General features: G+C 35.3%; 1 protein-coding gene across 3 annotated transcripts in view; it reads left to right on the top strand.

The window, feature by feature from the left end:
• Positions 1 to 25,709, top strand: part of LOC117344527 (5'-3' exoribonuclease 1-like) — a 51,684-nt gene that overhangs the window by 3,357 nt on the left and 22,618 nt on the right. For 2 of the 3 annotated variants that reach the window (XM_033907296.1, XM_033907295.1), the window contains exons 1-24: positions 10,343 to 10,449; positions 11,025 to 11,110; positions 11,322 to 11,409; positions 11,843 to 12,011; positions 12,730 to 12,797; positions 13,160 to 13,276; positions 13,695 to 13,779; positions 14,155 to 14,290; positions 15,187 to 15,276; positions 15,862 to 16,018; positions 17,257 to 17,376; positions 17,908 to 18,077; positions 18,684 to 18,810; positions 19,167 to 19,256; positions 19,911 to 20,014; positions 20,618 to 20,737; positions 21,045 to 21,119; positions 21,458 to 21,545; positions 22,383 to 22,496; positions 22,870 to 22,959; positions 23,168 to 23,430; positions 23,867 to 23,953; positions 24,350 to 24,485; positions 24,991 to 25,053. In XM_033907296.1, coding sequence (XP_033763187.1) covers positions 10,366 to 10,449; positions 11,025 to 11,110; positions 11,322 to 11,409; positions 11,843 to 12,011; positions 12,730 to 12,797; positions 13,160 to 13,276; positions 13,695 to 13,779; positions 14,155 to 14,290; positions 15,187 to 15,276; positions 15,862 to 16,018; positions 17,257 to 17,376; positions 17,908 to 18,077; positions 18,684 to 18,810; positions 19,167 to 19,256; positions 19,911 to 20,014; positions 20,618 to 20,737; positions 21,045 to 21,119; positions 21,458 to 21,545; positions 22,383 to 22,496; positions 22,870 to 22,959; positions 23,168 to 23,430; positions 23,867 to 23,953; positions 24,350 to 24,485; positions 24,991 to 25,053 — 2,727 coding nt within the window. In that variant the 5' untranslated portion in view covers positions 10,343 to 10,365. Of the gene's footprint in view, positions 1 to 1,729; positions 1,862 to 2,118; positions 2,220 to 2,378; positions 2,477 to 5,687; positions 5,798 to 6,266; positions 6,378 to 6,960; positions 7,047 to 7,257; positions 7,346 to 7,774; positions 7,944 to 10,342; positions 10,450 to 11,024; positions 11,111 to 11,321; positions 11,410 to 11,842; positions 12,012 to 12,729; positions 12,798 to 13,159; positions 13,277 to 13,694; positions 13,780 to 14,154; positions 14,291 to 15,186; positions 15,277 to 15,861; positions 16,019 to 17,256; positions 17,377 to 17,907; positions 18,078 to 18,683; positions 18,811 to 19,166; positions 19,257 to 19,910; positions 20,015 to 20,617; positions 20,738 to 21,044; positions 21,120 to 21,457; positions 21,546 to 22,382; positions 22,497 to 22,869; positions 22,960 to 23,167; positions 23,431 to 23,866; positions 23,954 to 24,349; positions 24,486 to 24,990; positions 25,054 to 25,709 lie in introns of those variants that run through there. The other variant, XM_033907297.1, reaches the window with a different exon arrangement.

The following is a 25,709-nucleotide window of genomic DNA, read 5'->3' as shown; positions in this document are numbered from 1 at the left end:
ATATATATATATATTAAATACATGAAAAATAAAATGTACAAAAGTCATATACATGTGATTAGGTGGATATATCAAAATATAGAAATAAGGACACACACAACCGGATGCTAATCTATTTTTAGCTCACCGGTTACGAGTAACCGAGGGCTAATGCTGTCACGTCGGTGTCGGCGTCCCACCCCAAAACTTTAAAGTTTTTGGGGTAAGTTTTTGGAAAGCTTGTAAGTCCAAAAGTATACACCTATCACCCTTCTAATTTGGTTTATACATTCATTAGAGATCCAGGAGTGATGCTGTGGCAAAATCATGCAGAGAAAATTTATGATTTTTTTTTGGCATTTTACCATTTAGTGGACTTACTTTTTTTGACACTAAAACCCGCTTTAAAGATTTTGGGGGTTAGTTTTGGAAAGCTTGTAAGTCCACACCCTTCTTATTTGGTTTATACATCCATTAGAGGTCTAGGAGCGATATTATGTGACATACAATTTCAAAATGACATGCTTATACATACATAAAAAATGAATGCATAGTGTGATTGCTGCCGCCATTGAGCTTTCGCAATCATTGATTGCACTTGTTTTTATAATCTTATGGTACAGAGTCACGAGACATTATGTACAATGTACTGCAGATACAATACATTCTGACATATGACTGACAGTATATCCTTCCTGTGCTGTCCTTAATGACCTATATAACTGTTGATATGATGTTAAACAGTATACAAAAGTGAGAACCCATATCCTTCCTGTTTATATTTAAGAAAAAATGCTGGTGTTTAATCTTCATACAGCTTTCTTTTTTAACACATTTTGTTTAATGTCATACTTATAGTTAGAAAGGAAATCATTAAAAGTTATCTCCCTTGTCAGAGGATTGTTCTTGCATTTTGAAGGATTAATATAGAATCTTAATGGGCCTGTACCAGTGGACAGGTATATCTCAACCTGAGTGTAAGAGTTTGGCTGGACGAGACTTGTCGAGTGCTGACTAGCCAAACTCTAACAAAGGGTTGAGATATCCCTGTCTACAGTACTGACTCATGTTTGATTATTTTTCTCACATACTGTACTTAAAAATGGAACAAGTTGTAAGGTGTTGTGAATCTTTTTCATTGCACGATCATGAAAATGTGTAATGAAAATGATGATGGTGCGCTATTGTGAATGGCGTCATATATATATTGTTCCCTGAGTTTTGTATACATGTATTTGGTCATTGTATATTTTTATTGACCATATAGTCAAATTTCAAACAGTTATCATGTAAAAATATGTTATCATGTTGCAGAATATGACCTCATAACACCATAATATTGACCATTGATATTTTAATGTTCACTGCTTGGATCGCCTTGTCAATTGACATGCACACACCCTTTTGAGGTGGAGTTTTCTTATCTAGTACTATCTCGATAAATACCAGAGGCAAGACACTTGCTCTGGATGCCATGTTGATTGGCCTCCTGTGATTCTTCAGTGAGGTAGTCACCTACTACTACAATGAGACCCCACCTCAAAATGACCTTGGCAGTTTACGGGGTGATAAACCCAGCAAACAAACACATCACACCCACCCACTCAAACTGGTGACCTTATCTAGGGACTTGCTGGAGCATCAATGCTGTTTTTCATTGCTCCATTTAATTTGGGATTCTTTTAGAACTTAATATCAATGTTTAACTAAATATCAATTCCTTATTGAGTTTGTTTTCTTGTATTTGAAGATTCCTGAGTTTGACAACCTTTATCTGGACATGAATGGCGTCGTTCACACATGTTCACATCCTGATGATGGCAACCCACACTTCAGAATCACAGAAGAGAAGATATTTGCAGATATATTTTATTATTTAGAGGTAAAAGTGTTATTTAAATTCAAAACACATGTAATTAAGTTAGATATTCGGTAAACTTCTTGTACAACTATTATATACCTTTTGCTGTTGAATGCAATTTGTGTTGTTAATTTACAGCTATTATAAAAAGTTTATTTATTTCAATTTTTTTATTCAAAGCATGAAATTTAATCAACTTCATATTATTATGTCCAAAATGAGTGTTTAAATCTTAATGTTATTATTGATATCTTAAATGGAAACATATTCTTTTTTAGTTTCTGTTTCGTACCATAAAACCGAAGAAAGTTTTCTTCATGGCAATAGATGGTGTTGCCCCCCGGGCAAAGATGAACCAACAGAGAGGACGACGATTTAGGTCAGTATTTTAATTTATTCCCATGGTTACCTGTTAATTTGAGTAATCTATTTATCAGTGCTCCTTATTTTAAGTGTATTGAAGTTTATTGCTGTTGAATTTTGAATGACTCGTCATTCTCCGTTTTGTGCTAGGTTTAACCTAAACTTATTTGTATAGATCTGCACGAGATGCAGAAGAGTTGGAGCGGAAAGCCAGAGAATCTGGGGAAACACTTCCTACAGAGAAAAGATTTGACTCCAATTGTATTACACCAGGTATAGTAGACACTGTGTGATTACTCGTTCCTGTTATTTGGATATTAAAACCTCTGTGTATCATAAATATTTTTCTCATGTTATACTTCTAATCTATTTCTCACAGACTGTGAAGTATTATGTCTGTAAACAAATTTTATGAATCTCACACCAGATTAGTTTGTCAATGACCACAGTTTAGGGCTGGAGAGTTTGTCAATGACCACAGTTTAGGACTGGAGAGTTTATCAATGACCACAGTTTAGGGCTGGAGAGTTTGTCAATGACCACAGTTTAGGGCTGGAGAGTTTGTCAATGACCACAGTTTAGGGCTGGAGAGTTTGTCAATGACCACAGTTTAGGACTGGGGAGTTTGTCAATGACCACAGTTTAGGACTGGAGAGTTTGTCAATGACCACAGTTTAGGACTGGGGAGTTTGTCAATGACCACAGTTTAGGACTGGAGAGTTTGTCAATGACCACAGTTTAGGACGGGAGAGTTTGTCAATGACCACAGTTTAGGACTGGAGAGTTTATCAATGACCACAGTTTAGGGCTGGAGAGTTTGTCAATGACCACAGTTTAGGACTGGGGAGTTTGTCAATGACCACAGTTTAGGACTGGAGAGTTTGTCAATGACCACAGTTTAGGACTGGGGAGTTTGTCAATGACCACAGTTTAGGACTGGAGAGTTTGTCAATGACCACAGTTTAGGACTGGGGAGTTTGTCAATGACCACAGTTTAGGACTGGAGAGTTTGTCAATGACCACAGTTTAGGACTGGAGAGTTTGTCAATGACCACAGTTTAGGGCTGGAGAGTTTGTCAATGACCACAGTTTAGGGCTGGAGAGTTTATCAATGACCACAGTTTAGGGCTGGAGAGTTTGTCAATGACCACAGTTTAGGGCTGGAGAGTTTGTCAATGACCACAGTTTAGGACTGGAGAGTTTGTCAATGACCACAGTTTAGGACTGGAGAGTTTGTCAATGACCACAGTTTAGGACTGGAGAGTTTGTCAATGACCACAGTTTAGGGCTGGAGAGTTTGTCAATGACCACAGTTTAGGACTGGGGAGTTTGTCAATGACCACAGTTTAGGACTGGAGAGTTTGTCAATGACCACAGTTTAGGACTGGAGAGTTTGTCAATGACCACAGTTTAGGACTGGAGAGTTTGTCAATGACCACAGTTTAGGGCTGGAGAGTTTGTCAATGACCACAGTTTAGGACTGGAGAGTTCGTCAATGACCACAGTTTAGGGCTGGAGAGTTTGTCAATGACCACAGTTTAGGGCTGGAGAGTTTGTCAATGACCACAGTTTAGGACTGGAGAGTTTGTCAATGACCACAGTTTAGGACTGGAGATTTTGTCAATGACCACAGTTTAGGGCTAGAGAGTTTGTCAATGACCACAGTTTAGGACTGGAGAGTTTGTCAATGACCACAGTTTAGGACTGGAGAGTTTGTCAATGACCACAGTTTACGACTGGAGAGTTTGTCAATGACCACAGTTTACGACTGGAGAGTTTGTCAATGACCACAGTTTACGACTGGAGAGTTTGTCAATGACCACAGTTTAGGGCTGGAGAGTTTGTCAATGACCACAGTTTAGGGCTGGAGAGTTTGTCAATGAACACAGTTTAGGGCTGGAGAGTTTGTCAATGACCACAGTTTACGACTGGAGAGTTTGTCAATGACCACAGTTTAGGACTGGAGAGTTTGTCAATGACCACAGTTTAGGGCTGGAGAGTTTTTCAATGACCACAGTTTAGGGCTGGAGAGTTTGTCAATGACCACAGTTTACGACTGGAGAGTTTGTCAATGACCACAGTTTAGGGCTGGAGAGTTTTTCAATGACCACAGTTTAGGACTGGAGAGTTTGTCAATGACCACAGTTTAGGGCTGGAGAGTTTGTCAATGACCACAGTTTAGGGCTGGAGAGTTTGTCAATGACCACAGTTTAGGGCTGGAGAGTTTGTCAATGACCACAGTTTAGGACTTGAGAGTTTGTCAGTGACCACAGTTTAGGGCTGGAGAGTTTGTCAATGACCACAGTTTAGGACTGGAGAGTTTGTCAATGACCACAGTTTAGGGCTGGAGAGTTTGTCAATGACCACAGTTTAGGACTGGAGAGTTTGTCAATGACCACAGTTTAGGGCTGGAGAGTTTGTCAGTGACCACAGTTTAGGGCTGGAGAGTTTGTCAGTGACCACAGTTTAGGGCTGGAGAGTTTGTCAATGACCACAGTTTAGGACTGGGGAGTTTGTCAATGACCATAGTTTAGGGCTGGAGAGTTTGTCAATGACCACAGTTTAGGGCTGGAGAGTTTGTCAATGAACACAGTTTAGGGCTGGAGAGTTTGTCAATGACCACAGTTTAGGGCTGGAGAGTTTGTCAGTGACCACAGTTTAGGACTGGAGAGTTTGTCAATGACCACAGTTTAGGGCTGGAGAGTTTGTCAATGACCACAGTTTAGGGCTGGAGAGTTTGTCAGTCACCACAGTTTAGGACTGGAGAGTTTGTCAATGACCACAGTTTTGGGGCTGGAGAGTTTGTCAGTGACCACAGTTTAGGGCTGGAGAGTTTGTCAATGACCACAGTTTAGGACGGGAGAGTTTGTCAATGACCACAGTTTAGGGCTGGAGAATGCAACCAGCACTCATCAGTCGCTTCCTGCCTGCATATTTTAAGGAATATATATACCTTGGTACACAGATTTTAAGTAAAGGAGAAATGAGATTTTCACTAATCAAGTGATTAAGCTTATCACTTTTTGAACAACTGGGCTGGGCCCTGTTGGTTTGCAAAAGCTACCCAAGAGTAGATATATTTTGAGAGATATTGTTAAATTTTCATTTTATCATAATTTCATGGTTGATACATAAACATTGCTTTTGAGCATAAATATTTCAACAACTTGTCTGAATAAATTTTGAAGAATCCTAGACTGATCTTGAAATGTTGTATTCCCTTTTGGATTTATTGTACAAGTTACCATCAATGTTTATCATGAGTATCCAGTAATTAGATGAACAGAGTGTCTTCAGGGTTTGTCCCATCATATCGGTAAACTATAGGTCGAGTCAAATTCTGTTGATCCCTGTTACCCATCACCAGCTCATTATATTATAGAACGAATTAAATCCTTAAGGATCCTTGCTGGATTGTGTTACATCAACGTTTTGAAATGACAATAGATCACACTTAACAAAAGTTTCTGCTGTTGATTGACAGGTACGGAGTTTATGGTACGGCTACAAGAACAGCTCAAGTACTTTGTGGTGAAAAAGGTCTCCACCGACCCGCTTTGGCAAGGTGTGCAGATACACCTGTCTGGCCATGAGGTAATCTACTTTTACTGTTATGTAGTTCATATATATATAGAATAGGAAATCCTCTTTATAAATTACAAGACCAATAATGGAACAGACAATCCTCTGTATCAATTACAAGACCAATAATGGAACAGACAATCCTCTGTATCAATTACAAGACTAATAATAGAACAGGTAATCCTCTGTTTTAACTACAAGACTAGTGAAGAACAGGAAATCCTCTTTATAAATTACAAGACCAATAATGGAACAGACAATCTTCTATATCAATTACAAAACTAATAATAGAACAGGAAATTCTCTATATTAAATTAACTGATAAATTAGGAAAGGATGTTCTCTGTTTTAATTTGATTGATAGTTACTTCATGTAAAGAACAGGAACTCTGTCTGTTCTCATATTCTGGGAGATGATCAGTGGTTGAATTTGAGATTCTTTACCGACCAGATTCGGAAGTGTGTCAGTTGACTTTTGTAGACACCCGGGGAAGGAGAACATAAGATCATGGATTACATACGTCATGAGAAATCCAAGCCAAACTATGACCACAACACACGTCACTGCCTGTATGGTCTGGATGCTGATCTGGTAAATACATTAACACTCAAATATGTTGGTCACATTTAGCACAATGGAAAATCAGTCAGATATACCGTACTAACATGGCTACTTACTTTAAACATTTCAAACATATATTTTAGCGGAATTGCTAGCTGAAATTGCAGAATTATAATTTATATCATAGAAAACAATATGCACAAACTGTTTGATATCTTATTTATAAGCACAACAATCTAAAATAAGATTGCTGTAAAAAGGAGACATTGTTGTATTAAATATGAGGCATTACAGATTGTATTAAACATATGACATTACAGCATTAATAATAGTATTGTAATAAAAATGTGACATTACAGTTGTTTTAAAATGATTCATTATTAATATATAGCATATATATAGTATTTTATTAATTCATTATCAATATAAAGTATTGTATTGAAAATGTGACATTATAGTATTGAACGTGACATCCTGGTGTTATATTCAATATGAGGCATCACAGTATTATGTGAATATATTTCTGCCAGTCTTGATTTTACACAGCTGATGTTTTGTGGACAGAATACTGTATACACACACTGAATATATTATATTTTGTGTGTTATATCAGATGATGCTGGGCCTGTCTTCTCACGAGCCTCACTTCTCTTTACTTCGAGAAGAAGTGAAATTTGGTGGTAAAAAAGATGCAAAGAAGTAAGTGATTCACATTTTGATATGTGATTTAATATATAAATTCAAAGTTTAATTTGTTGATATCTTCAGTAGCTGCAATTCAGAATTTTTTTCTTGGAAATGAATGTGTGCGCACCAACCATGTTTGAAATTTTCTTTTCAATAAATTTTCAGACGTCGCTGGTCATTCGTACTTAACTTAAAACTCAGTCTTGTGTATGCTCTGTTACAGGCCGTCTACACCAGAGGAAACAACTTTCCATCTCCTACATCTGTCCCTGTTCAGAGAATACCTTGACTTTGAATTTTCAGCATTGAAGGTTTGTTAAAATTTGATATTCTATATAAAATTATCTAATCTATTATAAGTACAAGCTTGACATGACAAAGATGAATTCTAATAAATGATGATAAATATATACATGTATATACCATTTCAAGGAATCAAACATCTGTAAAAAAGCGTAAAAGAGTAAGACTAGTGTAAAAAAAAAATTTATACTAATACTCTGAAAATTTTAATATCTACAATATCCAGAACAAAAATTCTTTAGAATTGGGTATTTTTAGCAACTATAAAGATTTGAGAGCTGTTCTGTTAAACACTGTGTAGTAGTATTATCCTTCATCATTTAGGAGTTCATAATAAATATTTACTGTTACCATGCTAATATGAGATTAACTGCATCTAGTAAAAAATTATCCTATTGTCGCAATAACGTGTGATGTGTATTGATTGTGTTACGCAGGACAAACTTCCTTTCGAGTACGACCTAGAAAGGATTATTGATGACTGGATCCTGATGGGTTTTTTGGTTGGAAACGACTTCATTCCTCATCTGCCTAACCTACACATCAACCATGATGCTCTACCACTCATCTGGTCGACATACATCAACGTGTTACCACATTGTGGAGGTGAGTAACAGACTCCTATTTTGTCAACTGACCTTATTGTCCAAGTATTTGTTAATGATGGATATGTTGTTCTTACATTTGCATAATTAGATAATTATTATTGCTACTTCCATAATATGTAACACCCATGGCCTCGGCATCATCCATAGAGAGCTATGTTAAACTTTTTAGGTCATCTGACCCGAAGGGTCAGGATGACCTATAGTCATCATGCTTCGTCCGTCGTCGTCCGCCGTGCGTCGTGCGCCGTCCGCCGTGCGTAAACTTTTCACATTTCAAACTTCTTCTCAAGTTCCATCAGTGGGATTTAGCTGAAACTTGCCTGAAATGATGCTGGGATGGTCCTGACCAAGTGTTGTTATTTTTCGGGTCAGTCTGAAATCCAAGATGGCCGCCACAGCCGCCATTTTGAAAACACATTTGAAACTTCTTCTCAAGTTCCACTTGTGAGATTGAGCTGAAACTTGCCTGAAATGATCCTGGGATGGTCCTGAGGAAGTGTTGTTATTTTTCAGGTCGGTCAGAAATCCAAGATGGCCGCCATGGCAACCATCTTGAAAAACATATTTTAAACTTCTTCTCCAGTTCCACTGGTGCCATTGAGCTGGAAATTGGTGAGGATGTTAAGGAAGGAGAGCCAACAAAGTGTTGTTAATTTTTGGCCCCGTAAAAACTTTGACATGGCAGCCATGGCGGCCATTTTGTAAAATGATTGCGCAATCATGCATATGGTTCTTCTAAACAACACCTATTTAAAACTTCTTCTCAAATTCCACCAGTGGGATTCAGCTCTTACTTACCAGAAATGATCCTGAGATGGTCCTGAGGAAGTGTTGTTATTTTTCGGGTCGGTCAGAAATCCAAGATGGCCGCCATCTTGAAAAACACATTTTAAATTTCTTCTCCAGTTCCATTGGTGCCATTGAGCTGGAAAATTGGTGAGGATGTTAAGGACGGAGAGCCAACAAAGTGTTGTTATTTTTCTACCCTGTAAAAACTTTTTGACATGGCAGCCATGGCGCCCATTTTGTAAAGTGATTGCGCAATCATGGTTCTTCTAAACAACACCTATGTAAAACTTCTTCTAAAATTCCAATAGTGGGATTGAGCTGAAACTTGCCTGAAATGATGCTGGGATGGTCCTGACCAAGTGTTGTTATTTTTCGGGTCAGTCTGAAATCCAAGATGGATGCCACAGCCGCCATTTTGAAAACACATTTTAAACTTCTTCTCAAGTTCCACTGGTGAGATTGAGCTGAAACTTGCCTGAAATGATCCTGGGATGGTCCTGAGGAAGTGTTGTTATTTTTCAGGCCGGTCAGAAATCCAAGATGGCTGCCATGGCAACCATCTTGAAAAACACATTTTAAACTTCTTCTCCAGTTCCACTGGTGCCATTGAGCTGGAAAATTGGTGAGGATGTTAAGGAAGGAGAGCCAACAAAGTGTTGTTATTTTTTTGGCCCCGTAAAAACTTCGACATGGCGGCCATTTTGTAAAATGATTGCGCAAACATGGTTCTTCTAAACAACACCTATTTAAAACTTCTTCTCAAATTCCACCAGTAGGATTCAGCTGTAACTTGCCTGAAATGATGCTGGGATAGTCCTGCGGAAGTGTTGTTATTTTTCAGGTTGGCCAGAAATACAAGATGGCCGCCATGGCAACCATCTTAAAAAAACACATTTTAAATCCTCTTTATAAATTACAAGACCAATAATGGAACAGACAATCCACTGTATCAATTACAAGACTAGTAAAAGAACAGGAAATCCTCTTTATATATTACAAGACCAATAATGGAACAGACAATCTTCTATATCAATTACAAAACTAATAATAAAACAGGAAATCCTCTATATTAAATTAACTGATAAATTAGGAAACAGTGACTTTCTTACCCTAATTATACAGGGGCCTGTACCTTTTCCATTGGGAAAATATAGCCATATCTTTTTAATTTCGGCAAAAAATGTACTTTCTTCCTTCAAAAATAATCATCAAGTCAATGATTTAATATCATTTTGAATATGAATAGTATAGCTATGATCAATCAATTATAGCATTGGAATGTGACAACATTATGTAAAATGTATTATGATCAACATTTTTTCATATTTATTAACGTACAAGGAAACTTACAATTACTGATTGGGAAAATATGAACTAAAAATTGGGAAAATACAGCAAAATTTCTTTAGGGGAAGGGGCCTGTATTCGACCTCAAATCCATGCCAAAAAATCACTGGGAAAGGATGTTCTCTGTTTTAATTTGATTGATAGTTACTTCATGTAAAGAACAGGAACTCTGTTCTCATATTCTGGGAGATGATCGGTGGTTGAATTTGAGATTCTTTACCGACCAGATTCTGAAGTGTGTCAATTGACTTTTGTAGACACCCGGGGAAGGAGAACATAAGATCATGGATTACATACGTCATGAGAAATCCAAGCCAAACTATGACCACAACACACGTCACTGCCTGTATGGTTTGGATGCTGATCTGGTAAATACATTAACACTCAAATATTTCGGTCACATTTAATTCAATAGAAAAGCAGTCTGGTATACCTTACTAACATGGCTACTTACTTTGAACATTTCAAACATATATTTTAGCGGAATTGCTAGCTGAAATTGCAAAATTATAATTTATGTCATAGAAAACAATATGCACAAACTGTTTGATATCTTATTTATAAGCACAACAATCTAAAATAAGATTGCTGTAAAAAGGAGACATTGTTGTATTAAATATGAGGCATTACAGATTGTATTAAACATATGACATTACAGCATTAATAATAGTATTGTAATAAAAATGTGACATTACAGTTGTTTTAAAATGATTCATTATTAATATATAGTTTATATATAGTATTGTATTAATTCATTATTGATATATAGTATTGTATTAATTCATTATTGATATATAGTATTGTATTGAAAATGTGACATTATAGTATTGAATTTGACATCATGGTGTTATATTCAATATGAGACATCACAGTATTATGTGAATATATTTCTGCCAGACTTGATTTCACACAGCTTATGTTTTGTGTGTTATACCTGATTCAGATGATGCTGGGCCTGTCTTCTCACGAGCCTCACTTCTCTTTACTTCGAGAAGAAGTGAAATTTGGTGGTAAAAAAGATGCAAAGAAGTAAGTGATTCACATTTTGATATGTGATTTAATATATAAATTTAAAGTGAAATTTGTTAATATCTTCAGTAGCTGCAATTCAGATATTTTTTCTTGGAAATGAATGTGTGCGCACCAACCATGTTTGAAATTTTCTTTTCAATGAATTTTCAGACGTAGCTGGTTGTTCGTACTTAACTTAAAATTCAGTCATGTGTATGCTCTATTACAGGCCGTCTACACCAGAGGAAACAACTTTCCATCTCCTACATCTTTCCTTGTTCAGAGAATACCTTGACTTTGAATTTTCAGCATTGAAGGTTTGTAATAATTTGATATTCTATTATTAAAATTATCTAATCTATTATAAGTACAAGCTTGACATGACAAAGATGAATTCTAATAAATGATGATAAATATATACTTGTATATACCATTTCAAGGAATCAAACATCTGTGTAAAAAAGCGTAAAAGAGTAAGTGTAAAAAAAAAAATTTAGTCTAATACTCTGAAAATGTTAATATCTACAGTGATATCCAGAACAAAAATTACTTAGGATTGTGTATTTTTTAGCAACAATGAAAATTTGGGAGCTGTTCTTCTAAACACTGTGTACCAATATTATCCTTCATCATTTAGGAGTCCATAATAAATATTTACCATTACCATGCTAATATGAGATTAACAGCATCTAGTAAAAAATTATCCTATTGTCGCAATAACGTGTGATGTGTATTGATTGTGTTACGCAGGACAAACTTCCCTTCGAGTACGACCTAGAAAGGATTATTGATGACTGGATCCTGATGGGTTTTTTGGTTGGAAACGACTTCATTCCTCATCTGCCTAACCTACACATCAACCATGATGCTCTACCACTCATCTGGTCGACATACATCAACGTGTTACCACATTGTGGAGGTGAGTTACGGACTCCTATTTCCTCCACTGACCTTATCGTCCAAGTATATTTGTTAATGATGGATATGTAGTTTTGCTTTGCATAGGTCTTATATTTGCATAATTAGATAATTATTATTGCTACTTCCATAACATGTAACACCCATGGCCTCGGCATCGTCCATAGAGATCTATGTTAAAGTTTTTAAAAAACAGTGTTGTGTCAATACTAATGAGGATACAGATTATGTATTCAACATGTGTGGTTCTTGTGACAAGTCCTTTCCTTAGGTATTACATTTGCGGACCTAATGACCATGAACTTTGGCCTACTTTTGAAAAACTTTAACTGTTGCCACCGTATGCTATCTGTTTTAGATGAGATTTTCATAACCAGGCCTTACTATTGGTACTACATTGGCCTTGGTGGTGACCTTTGACCTACTTTTAAAAAGCTAATTCTGAATTTCAACCCACTCGGGAAGCTATGTTGTCTTCTGACAATTCTTGTAGATGATACAACATATACTAAAACAAAACTATGAATTATCATTTTAAATGATTCATTAACTAATCTATCATTAGATATTAATGAATCATTAAGGCTTAACGATACTTTAATGATGGTTTAGTTTAAGGAACATTCGAACAGATTTTTTAATTGGACGAGTATATAAAAGAAATCAGAAATCCAGTCTAAGCATATCAATTCATGTATAATAAATTCTTCATTTTCCAGGATACCTACATTCTGGTGGACAACTACACCTTGACAGATTTGAGATCTTCATGACAGAGCTAGCCAAGGTAATTAAACAGTCACAATTATTTTTTGCCTCCAGACTAGTAAAATCAAAACAAAGCAAACAAAAAATATAAATATATTAGACAAGAGAGGAAGTTCATTAAAGACTGAATGTGATTGAATGTGAGCTATCGATAAATCTTAAGAAGTTTTTAGTTCTTAAATCTTATAATGGACAATTTAGATGTACGTAATGAAAAAATCGTAAAAACTGAATAGTTATAATTTTCAATTAAATCATGCCTGTATAAAATCAAATCACTATTTTTTTTGCACTAACAAGTTTATCAATTGAATTCACACTAAGTCATGTTGATTGTTGTTGTTGACTTGAGATAACTTAAAGTTTATGTTTATATTACAGTTTGACTTTGAAAAATTTGAAGAGACATTTGCAGATCTGAAATGGTTGGAAAGTAAGGTAGATAAGAATCCTTCAAAGAAGAAAAACCACATCAAGGAGATAAGCAAACTGAAACAGGTAAACAATAAAACCATTCCTGTGTCTGTCTGTTAATGAAGAAATGGGTATAAACGAGAAAGTGTGTCTCGGTCTGTTAATGAAGAAAATAGTATAAACGAGGAAAGTGTGCCTTTGTCTGTTAATGAAGAAAATAGTATAAACGAGGAAAGCATGTCTGTCTGTCTGATAATGAAGAAACAGGTATAAACAAGAAAGTGTCTGTTTATGAAGAAATTGGTATAAACGAGGAAAGCGTGTCTCTGTAAAGACATTTACTTCTAATTCAAAATCTTGCTCATACCAACTTCTCATTTATTATATGACTTTCGTATTAAAAGTTGTATTGAAACAGATAAAAGGGAAAAGCATGTTTCAAGTTATTTTTACACATCAGTATCATCACCTCAGTTAATTAATTATTCGACTTTTTTACCAGAGAAAACAGGATGACAATCAGTTCGCAGCTCTGGTGGAGGAGAGTGGCGTTAACATGGACGAAGACTTTGATGAAGACGTGACGGGTAATTGGTTGATTTGGTGCTATTTATTATGCATATATATATAATTATGCTTTGTAGATTTACTTGATTGTGTCTTAAATAACATAATTGAATATTTCTCTGGTTGGTATAATGGTATGACTTTGTGATACAATATTGACAAGAATAATATTAGGAAGTGCCTGCTTAAAGGTAGCAGTAAGGTCGCCAGGTACAATGTCGTACTTCTGTTCACAACTGCACAATCATTTGCTAGTTTCAAGATATCTACAAGTTCTTGAGTCTTAATCCTTACAGGGTTTCTTCTGACCACTTATAGTAATATGCTTGGATTTCTCTAATAATAATGTGCATGTAACGGTAATGAAATATTGATGACAATCTGATATTTTTCAGGTGGGGATGGATTAGAATTCCGACACTTGGCCGACATCAAACCTCCAGATAGTCACGGTTCTACATTTGATGAGGAGTTTCGGGTTCACAAACGTCACTACTACATGTCAAAACTGGAATACAAAGAGTTTACGGAGTAAGAAATTAGTTTGTGTAGAATTATCAGAGTTAAGAATGAAATCTAGAGCATGAAGCAACAAAAGAATATCATCATAAAAAAATTAAATCAATTCTAACTCAAAATATTAGCAGTTTACAGGGAAAAAATCCATTTGGTAACTTTTAACATTTAAAACAACAGGAAAGCACAGAATCTGATGTGTATTTAATTTTTTACTCAAAATTGATAAATTAATCAAATCAATTACTCAAAATTATTAATTTAATCGAATACATTGCTCAAAATTGATAGCTTAATGAAATTTATTATTCAAACTTGATAATTCAACTAAAATCTTTTGTTCAAAAATAATAATTTCAAAAGCTGAAGAAAAATGTGTCTTAATAACAAAATAAAGATTAACCTGTGAAAGAATATAAGGTGAAAATATCAAGGTGTTCCAAAAGAGTAAGAGTTTTCTTCTTCATTGATGATATAATTAATGGTAATTAGATAACTTTGTTAATTAATTACTGTGTAATCATTTTAGTTTAGGGATATTCCATAATTGTCTATGTGGGAGGGGTGGAAGGCACATGTATTAAAATTAATTTGATAGGTGGTGTGGTTAAAGCCCCATTTTTCTAGATTTCCTTTGAATAAAATATGTTTTAATATTTGATGGGTGGTGGAATCTCTAAAAATGCCTCCCACCCCTCCCACATGGATAATTTTGGAACAGCTCTTGTCATAATGAGTGAAATCCACAGGGAATGATAATCACAAATAAAAAAAAGATCTTGCAGTGAGGATTATAACAATAACCATTTACGTTTTTAGTTTAATAATAGAAATGGTTTAAAAAATAAGTTTGATTTGAAAATGTTGCTCACAAAAGCTTTCGTTTTTAAAAATAACTGTTTTCATCACAGTGACGTGTTGATGGAACAAGCCCAGTGTTATGTACGAGGTATACAATGGATTCTCTACTACTACTTCGATGGAGTGCCGTCCTGGAGTTGGTAAGTATTACTGTAACATTGAAGGAGTGGTATGCTGTACAATATGTTGTATATGCTTGCCAATTATTTCAGAAATACATTGAGGACATTACTTGTCCAAAAATGCTTGCCTGGGGTAACATGTCAGGTATGAAGGTCAAAGTTCATGTCACAATGACTAAAATTCAAAATTGCTCTTTAGTCCCCTATCGGTAAAACCTGGGGGACTATAGGTTTCCTCCCTGTTCGTCCATCCATCTGTCTGTCAGTCCATCCACTCCGTTTTCCATGCTTTTCTCAGCCATGCTTCAAGGTAGATTGGTGAAAGTTGATTTGTAACTTCAGTGTGAATAGCTACAGATCAAGTTCGAGTTTCAGGGTTTTTGGGTCAAGGTCAAGGGGCCAGTAGGGGACATATATTGCTTTACCAATACCCATCATGCTTATTGTTTAAGGTTTTATACTCAATATTCCAGTATGGCTAAAGTGTATAATTAATATATTATAAAGTACAGGTTTTCATTTCCATTGATGACACAGTTGATATAATGTTTAAAATTGATAGGTGGTGTTAATTTTACTTAATGACTATGATTTACTTGACAGGTATTATCCTCACCACTATGCACCATACATCAGTGATGTTAAGTGTTTTAAGGATATGGACATCCAATTCGATCGCAGTCAACCCTTTCTACCATTCCAACAGTTAATGGCTGTACTGCCTTCTAACAGTAAGGAACTGTTGCCTGAAGCATACTGGGTAGGTACCATACAAATCTTCAGGGTAGGTACCATACAAATCTTCTGGGTACGTACCATACAAATCTTCTGGGTAGGTACCATACAAATCTTCTGGGTAGGTACCATACAAATCTTCAGGGTAGGTACCATACAAATCTTCTGGGTAGGTACCATACAAATCTTCAGGGTAGGTACCATACAAATCTTCTGGGTAGGTACCATACAAATCTTCAGGGTAGGTACCACACAAATCTTCTGGGTAGGTACCATACAAATCTTCAGGGTAGGTACCATACAAATCTTCAGGGTAGGTACCATACAAATCTTCTGGGTAGGTACCATACAAATCTTCAGGGTAGGTACCACACAAATCTTCAGGGTAGGTACCATACAAATCTTCTGGGTAGGTACCATACAAATCTTCTGGGTAGGTACCATACAAATCTTCTGGGTAGGTACCACACAAATCTTCAGGTATGGAACACGATATTGACATTCTCAAAAAGTGTTCTGTCAGAGACATAATATTGACATTCTCGATAAGTGTTCTGTCAGAGACATAATATTGACATTCTCGATAAGTGTTCTGTCAGAGACATAATATTGACATTCTCGATAAGTGTTCTGTCAGAGACATAATATTGACATTCTCGATAAGTGTTCTGTCAGAGACATCATATTGACATTCTCAATAAGTGTTCTGCAGGGGAACAGTAAATTGACATTCTCAATGACAGTGTTCAGCCAGGGAACATAATATTGATGATGAAAGCTATTATTTGCTTAAATCTTATTAATATAATTAACTTTCATTTTTTTTCTTATTTCTTTAAATTTGTTCATACATTGTCAAATTAATTATAGTAAATAAACATGATTCATTCAGTTAAAATTTATCGTGTACCCTGTAGTAGGATTGTTTCCACAAGAGTAAATAACAATAAAACTTACCTCCCTCCCCAGAAACACTGCTTCGTGCCCCTTGGATTGTTACTGTTTACTAAATTCACACTATATTATCGAATACACGTTGCAAGTCCAGGTATTGATAAAGGAAAACCTTCTGCTTTTGGACATTAACTCATTCACCCCTGAAGTGCCATAATGAACTCTTCCAATGTTTGAATTGGAAGAGTTCAAATGTGTCTTTAGGGGTGAATGAGTTAAAGGAAAACCTTCTGCTTTTGGACATTGCTGCAATCTTAATTTATATGACAAGTCATTAATATGTACTTTGATTTGATGCATTCTCAACAGAATCTGATGCTGATGGACAACTCAGAAATCATAGACTTTTATCCAGCCGACTTCCAAAGTGATCTCAATGGAAAGCAGCAGGATTGGGAGGCTGTTGTTCTTATCCCATTTATCGATGAGGTACACACTTATAGACCAGGGACATGGAGGAGTTATCAGTTGTTAGGATTATTGTTCTGTAATTTGTTAAAGCTGGCTTCATACACACAGGGGAAAGAAATGATATCTTTACAGTTCAGTCAAATTTTCATGATTTGCCACTTGATCTTAAGACAAATTGATTGTAAACTATTGTTCATATTTGACATACTATTGAAATTTATATTTTATTTCTTATTTTGTTGAAACAATTAGAACGTATCAATTGAATGCTGTTTTGAGGTGATGATTATAAGGGTAATTCCAGTAAAATATTTAACCAACAGGAGGACTCCAGGTTTGTCAAACCTGAGCACATATTTCGTTGCTTATCCATATCTGATAATGATTTCGTAAATACGGGCCCTGGAGTCCTCCTGTTTGGTATATATTTCAACAGAAATATGACTTTGCTGTCTACTGTTACAACATCTCACACATTTCGTCTATTTTGAGTATTTTATTGCCTAAATCTGACATGGGCTGGTTTCTATAATGTATCTCTCCTTGTAGAAACGATTGCTAACTGCCATGTATAAAGTTGAGCACCTGATGACAAATTCAGAGAAGAAAAGAAATTGTCATAGTCCAAGTCTATGCTATGACTATGTGTCGGATCCATTGCCTGCGTATCCCTCACCATTACCAGGAGTTTTCCCAGACGTCGTGAATAACCACTCTAAGTGAGTATGTGAAGGAACACTCCTGAGTTTCCAAGCCGTTAGTATTGTACCCTATCCAATCAAATGTGATAAATATTCAGATGAAATTGAAATTAATTATATTTGAAAAAAAAAAAAAATACTGGAGATGTTCTCAAACGGTTAGACCACTTGGACCGGTGTTGTTCGTTTATGAAATAAAGACGGACCTGATGATTTTATATTGTTTTCAGACGAGCCTTGACAAAGACTTCAAAGGCTTGTATTAACATTTGCAGGTCCGTCAAGATATATGTTTAAAATATTACATTTAAAAACTGGTGAACCAGTTTGTTTGCATAAATAAACAGGCCCATAGTAATATTAATACTGCTATAGGCTAAGGGGAAGTAACTCCATGCTGGATATATAGTAATATTAATATTGCTATAGGCTAAGGGGAAGTAACTCCATGCTGGATATATAGTAATATTAATATTGCTATAGTCTAAGGGGAAGTAACTCCATGAGACATACACGTATATGTAGTAATATATGTTCTCTTTGTTTGATGTGAATGAAAGCAATTTGATGTACATTTTTTGTTAGTGCCTATCAGAAATGTATACATGGTTGGTTAATTGACAGACTAACACTGATACCGAAGGATGAATTCCAACTGCCTCGACATCTTATCAATAAAGGCCTGCTGAAGGGAACACGACAGGATGTGTACTTCCCTGGCTTCCCTACCTTTAAACATCTACCTCATAAGGTATGTAAATGTGTGTGATACTTCTCAGTATCAATGTAAACAGTGAAGATTTGAATTGATTTAAACATATTATAAATAAAGAAAAAAACAAATTGGGTTATTTCAACACTACAAAAGCACTCTCAGTAAATTAAATCCAGACTTTGTCCAGAAAGATTGAAAGCAGGTGTCGGACTCGGTTTGTAAAACAACTTGGTATTTGTTATGTTGTTGGAAGCTTATTGTCCAGACATGCAAATGCTGTGCAGTGGCTGATAATTTTCTACCTCCATATGTTCAGATGCTGATTCAGTTCTTGAGGTTAAAAGTTTTTGTTCACAAAATGTGTAATGAGGGAGATTTATTTTCTATTTCAGGCTTACCTGAAGAAGGAGGGTGTGAAAGTGTTCTCAGCCAATAGTCGTGGAGAAAATATGATGCTCTCGCTATTATCACGTAAAGATGAGGTATGTTGATGTAAGCTAGCGAATCAAAGGCGTTATCAGGCTTTTTAGCTAAAAATGTTTGATATAAAATTAAATTTTCCATAGAAATGCCCTAAAAAGTGTGAATCAGACTTTTTTTTTTTTTTTTTTTTTGTATTTTACCGCTGTCACCAGATTGTAGGTAGAATAAAGAATTCTTTAACTTGTTGCATCTCATATTAAGTGGGAATTTGTGCAAGATCTAGACGCATGATTAACTCTGAAGTCAATTACCTTTCTTATTGAGAATGATTTCCCATTATTACTTTATTTATGCAGGTTGGATACAGGCCAATTATACCTCATGTCCAGATACCTATATCTTTAAATAGAAGGGTTTTGAATATTACTTTTCATGAGTGTGTTAACTGATATGAACACTGAATAATTTATGTTTCAATGATGTTATTAGTAAGTTGTACTCATGAAAGGATAATAATTTTATGGTGGTTTATTGTTTCTAGTTTTTGCCTTATTAAAATGTTTAACTATGTTGTGAAATAACTAAAAGGTACAGTACATGTATATGATTTTCTTGTGAGATGCTGACCGTTGCATGGGAAATGCAGCTAATTTCAAATTGATGAATGTCTAATTCTAGATTTCATTTATGCATGTACAATTTTTGGTTTTTAGGATATAAAAACTATCGCCAATTCTGTACTGCACAACAGCCTGTTTGTCAACTGGCCTCATATGGTTGAAGTCAAAGTGATATCTGTCTCCGACGGAAACACAAGGTCAGCATCATCTCTTTATATTATTATAACAGAAATAGAGGTTACACAACAAGTAATTGTTGGATATGGAATTTATTTCACATGAGTAAGTTATTTTTTTTAAGTTACAAAAGACACAAGCTTTAGTGAAATAAATTCCATATCACAATCAGGAGTCGTGGACCTGTTTCTACCACAATAATATCGGCTTGAATCAAAGGGAAACGTGGCCAAGTATAATTTCGCGTAAGTCCCTAGTGTAAAATATTGATATGTGACAACTAGGATGACTTTATGTTTGTCACACAGACACCACTTAAAGAAGTGATTATTCTGTAATGGCAAGTAGCATTTGCTCCTGACCAGAACTCCCCATGCATAGAATTTCTTCATTTTTGTAGTCACCTCGTGCAATATTCGGTAAACCTCATGTCAGTCTGAACGAAATTAAATAAATATTGATGAACCTGTTCGAATTATACAAAATTGTACTTCAGAAGCATGAGTTCAAACCATCTGAGTTGATATCGGCAAAAATCTCTCAAAGTGTAAAATAAGGCAAGGTATACTGGAGTTATCAATAGCAGATACTGTTATTATAGCATCTTGTTTTCGTGTTTGTAGATATGAGTTGAGCACTACGAAGACTGAGGGCGGACAGACGAGGACGAGAGTTGTGGAGGAGGAGATGAACCACTCAGACCAAATGATCTGGAGAAAGGACGTAGTGGCCATTAGGGAGAGGTACACACTGGTTTCTTTCCTCAGGGATATTGAGAATTTCACACTATTGGCCCGAAAATTTAGTCCAGAATTCCTCAGATACAATTTACAAACACAGTTACATTGCAGATAACATGATCTTTCCAAAACCAGAATATTGAGTAAAAACCAAGGAGTACTTTTTATAAGTTTACACTGTTTGATAATACTAGACTGAAATATCCATTTGTAAAAATATTGATTGGAAATTCTTAATTCAAATTGTATTGAAAAGCAATTCAAAATTGAAATTTCAGTAATAATGCTTAATAATATTTGTTTTTTTTAGGTATCATGACCGCCTTGGAGTGGACGTGGGTCAGACACACGTGTCTCTCAGGGCACTGCCTCTTGTTGGTAGGAAGTAAGTATCAGACACACACGTGTCTCTCAGGGCACTGCCTCTTGTAAGTATCAGACACACATGTCTGTCAGGGCATTGCCTCTCATAGGTAGGAAAAAAGTTGTTAATGGGAATTATTCTGGTCCATTATCTAGAGGGTTTCATAATCTGTTTCCAACTGCAAGTTTGATGGTCAACATGACATAGAATCAAATTGAATGAACTTAATACAATGGTAGGCACCAAAATCTCTCGGGTGTTTGTTGTATATTTCTCTGACTAGGTTTTGAGGTAGAATTTCAGTTTCATTTATCCGTCAGTACCTTAAATGTTGTTTTCTATTTTGTTTGTTTTATTAGGTATGTATGTGGAGCACATGGAAAGATAGTGCTGGAGAAACAGTTTTCCAGTCATCCTGTCACCTGTCTGTATCAGACATCTGTAAAGGTAAGTAATAGGCTGATCTTGCAGCGACTTACACTTTCAGGGGGTTGTCATTGTCAAGTAAACAGTTTAAATTTAAAATTTCTTAATTGTGGTGCACTGTGAAGCTAATTAAGATCAGTTTTTGGTAGCTATGAAGTATTCTCTCTAAGTTTTGTTTAAAACAGTTTTCACAAAAAAGTGATTAGGTTATAGAACATATTTATATGTATTGTAAGCTGTTTAGATATGTAACTAGGAACTTTCAGAATTTTAAAAGCAAGTGTGTGTTGTGTAACATTGCTGAAAATTTATAAATATTAATAAAAAAATAAGTTACATTTAGCTCAGACTTTATTAAATGCAGGCAGCTGTTGTGTGACTGACTTAGAAATCACTCACAGTCGGTGTTAAGAACTATGACCTGTAAATGCAGCAAGCCAGAAATGAGTTCTGTTTCTTGGTTAGCTATATTGAATTTGTAAATAAACATTTGTCAGTGTCTTTTATTTGTCCCCTACTGGTGAAATACTATGTACTGTGTACATTGCATTGAGGATTTTCAACGCTCTAATGGCTTCATTCCTTGGGGGATTTATATCAAACCTCACACAATGATAAAGGACCATAATATCCTGGACAAGTTTGAGTTTCGGGGATTTGGGGTCAGTTGCAAGATCAAAGTCACTTATCATTTTTAGCGGGGCCAGTAGGGGACATGTATTGCTTATTGAATGTCAATTGCTATTGTGTCTTTTATTAAATGTCAGTTGTTTGTGATATGCAGAGATCTGAAATAACATGATTTTAAAAATTCATTTATAACATGCAGTTGTATTTGCCTCTTATCTCTATTTGTAGGACCTGAATGTGTACGACACATCTTTCTGTCAGTTCAGCACACTTGGAGAATTGTTTCCTGCCAAGGAAGCGGTGTTCATGTTGGGCTGGCCTCACTACGGCTGTCAGGGGGAGGTAACTTATCTACTAATAACCGATTCCCAACCTGTTTGATAGGCAGATATTGTCACAAATAGAGGACAACATTCAGAATTTGTTGTCAGCAACATGCCAAAATTTTTTTTTTTCTTAATAACAATACATGGCACTAAGTTAGATCTTTTATGGAAATTATATTTGAGACAAAATTTGTATAAAGTGATGAAAAAAAAAAAAGAAAAATGAAGACTGAAAGTTTGGAATTATACAGACATGTTGGTATATTTATTTTGCATATTAAGATTTATATAATTTAACATATTTTTATGAGACTTTTAAGATTTCCATTAATATCAGCACATTTGATAAAAAGATTTATACAATATTATGTATATGAACTTTATTATAGGTGGTAGATATAGAAGATGACTCTAGAGTAAGAATCAATGTGTCAATCCTGGAGGAGCCTTCACTAGCCTCAGTAGAGAGGAGTCAAGGGGTAAGCTTAACATCATACATTGTAACGGTCAAGCTGTAAACCCTGTTAAACTCTTAAGAATTTTTGTGGAATTTTATGGATGTATTTCCACTATTAATTCAAGCTGTTTCTGATTATAATTAAAGCGACGAAGTATGGTTTACATCATTTGAGAGTTGTGTAACAGTTTCTACATTGATAAACATTTGTGTATGTTGTCCATCCTCAGTACCTTGGCATTCAGTATTATCCGGCATACGCTGTTGCTCCTCGACTTTCCATCACCTCTCACTTCCTCTCACGAATGACCGGCTGTATCATGGTGACCCCTGGGTCGCCTGATAATCCTAATGAACGCTTTAAGACTAACATTGGTCTGAACTTAAAGTTCACTAAGCGAAATGAGGAGGTACCTGGATACACGAAGAAGACGGAAGAAGGATGGACGTACTCAGACAAAACCCTGGATGTGGTTGCTCAATATCTGGCTGAGTAAGTGACATTAGGAAAAATTTATTGATAAATGTCTTGAATAAAAATTTACAAAGTTGTATAAAGGTACAAACTCTTTAGGCTTTCGTTATTGAGATAGTTATTATTAAAAAAAACACATCATTTTATTATGTAATATTAAAGCCATATTATATAACAATAATTTTCTTTTAAAATGTTTTATAATGAGAAAGAAATAATTCTTCTGATGTCTTTGGATTTAATTTTGAAAGTAAGACACATTTTCTCTTAACATTACAGAAGTTAGATGATACATGAATTGTGTACAAATATATTTTCAAAACTGTAACAATCATGGAATAGAACTTTTAGCAGATATAACATTTCAGCATTTGTGTGTATTTTATAATTACAACTTCAAAATGTCATTCATTAGAATGTTACAATATAGAGCTGTTTGTTATTTATCTTTTAGATTTCCAGAAATATGGTCATATATCAGTTCTAAAGATGGTGGCAGGGGAGATAACTTCTACGAAACAGACCTCTTTAAGGAAGGAAGGTAAAAATATAAAGATATGATATGATAAATGATCAATATTAAAGTACAAAATAACCCCTTTCCAAATTCAAATGTAAAAAAAAACAGTCAGCACTAATTGGATGAATCATGGTTATTTGGCATGGCTTTCAGGGGCTTGTTTATTTATGGGGACAAACAAGTTGTCTGTTTTTTAAATGTAACATTTCAGGCATACCTTAACAAATCTGCAGATATTTCTGCAGGCCTTGAAAGTCTTTTGTCAAGGCTCATCTGAAAACAACAAAAAATCACCAAAATTGTCCTTATTTCATAAACGAACAACCCTGGTAAAACTGGTTGAACCGTTAGCTAGGACCACGATAAACGAAAACGGCCCTGATTTTGTCATTACTTTACATATTTTGTTACTTGTAGTCCTTACAGCCTGAAGAAGATGACAGATTTTTTAAAGGGACTACCCTGTAGTAATGTGAAGGTTATGAAGGCAGGAGCTGAAATCCTGGACCAGGGTGTCATCACTGCTGTGGAGCAGGAAGTACAGAAAGTCATTGTAAGTTCTTGATTGTGACACTTCATTGTTGTGAGGTTTTAAAAGACACCTTGGAAGTCTCATCATCAATTGTTCAACAATTGTACGGCGAACTTCAGTCATGGTTTGTTTTGTTTAATGCGTCGTATCAACAGCCAAGGCCATTTAAGGACAGCGCCTATTGGAGCACTGGCATCAGTATGAAGATATATGTAAAAAGGTCAAGGTTTTCTAAAAAACAATGTAAAAAGGTCAAGGTTTTCTGAAAAACAATGTAAAAAGGTCAAGGTTTCTGAAAAACACAAAAACAATCTAAAATCAAAGCATTTTATTTGTTTTAACTGAAGACAAATTTAAATGGAGATCATCTTACTGAGTATTGAGATTTATTGCATTTTATCATCAATATTGGTTTAAGAATATTTTTTAAGCTCTTTTGGAATGTTTGAAAATGAAAGGTTGCAGCTATGTACTTTTAGACGACAGTGGTATCCCTAACTAAATTGTGAGATGATTTTATTGTCAGGAGGTCAACAAACGGAAACAGCGACGTGTGAAGATGCAAGTGAAGCCACACCTGCTATTCAAGGTAAAGTTACCTGTTGTTTAAGTTGATGTTTCCTGTTTAAGGTAAAGTTACCTGTTGTTTAAGTTGATGTTTCTCAGTGTTTAAGGTAAAGTTGCCTGTTGTTTAAGTTGATGTTTCCTGTTCAAGGTAAAGTTACCTGTTGTTTAAGTTGATGTTTCCTGTTTAAGGTAAAGTTACCTGTTGTTTAAGTTGATGTTTCTCAGTGTTTAAGGTAAAGTTGCCTGTTGTTTAAGTTGATGTTTCCTGTTTAAGGTAAAATTACATGTTGTTTAAGTTAATGTTTCCTGTTTAAGGTAAAATTACCTGTTGTTTAAGTTGATGTTTCCTACTGTTTAAGTTATGGTAAAGTTACCTGTCCTCCATCATCATAAGGATGTGTATGTTCAAATCAAAGGTTTTTGAAGTAAAGTTGACTTCAACCTATTACAGGTACAAAGTATCATGACGATATTAGATCCACCTTATGATTTAAAGTACATGTATATACATCATTATCAATAATGTTGCTATTCAATATCAATCAACAAGGGGCCACAATAACTGAGTCAGTTAGAGCATCGACCACGTAACCTCAGGTGATTGATCTGAGGTGAGTGGTTCGATGCTCCCTACCTGTGTTGGTTTGTGTTACTCAGAAAGCTAGGAAATGGGCTTGT

Source organism: Pecten maximus, chromosome 16, assembly GCF_902652985.1.
Source record: "Pecten maximus chromosome 16, xPecMax1.1, whole genome shotgun sequence".
Lineage (NCBI taxonomy): Eukaryota > Metazoa > Mollusca > Bivalvia > Pectinida > Pectinidae > Pecten > Pecten maximus.
This window is presented reverse-complemented; position numbering and strand designations above follow the sequence as displayed.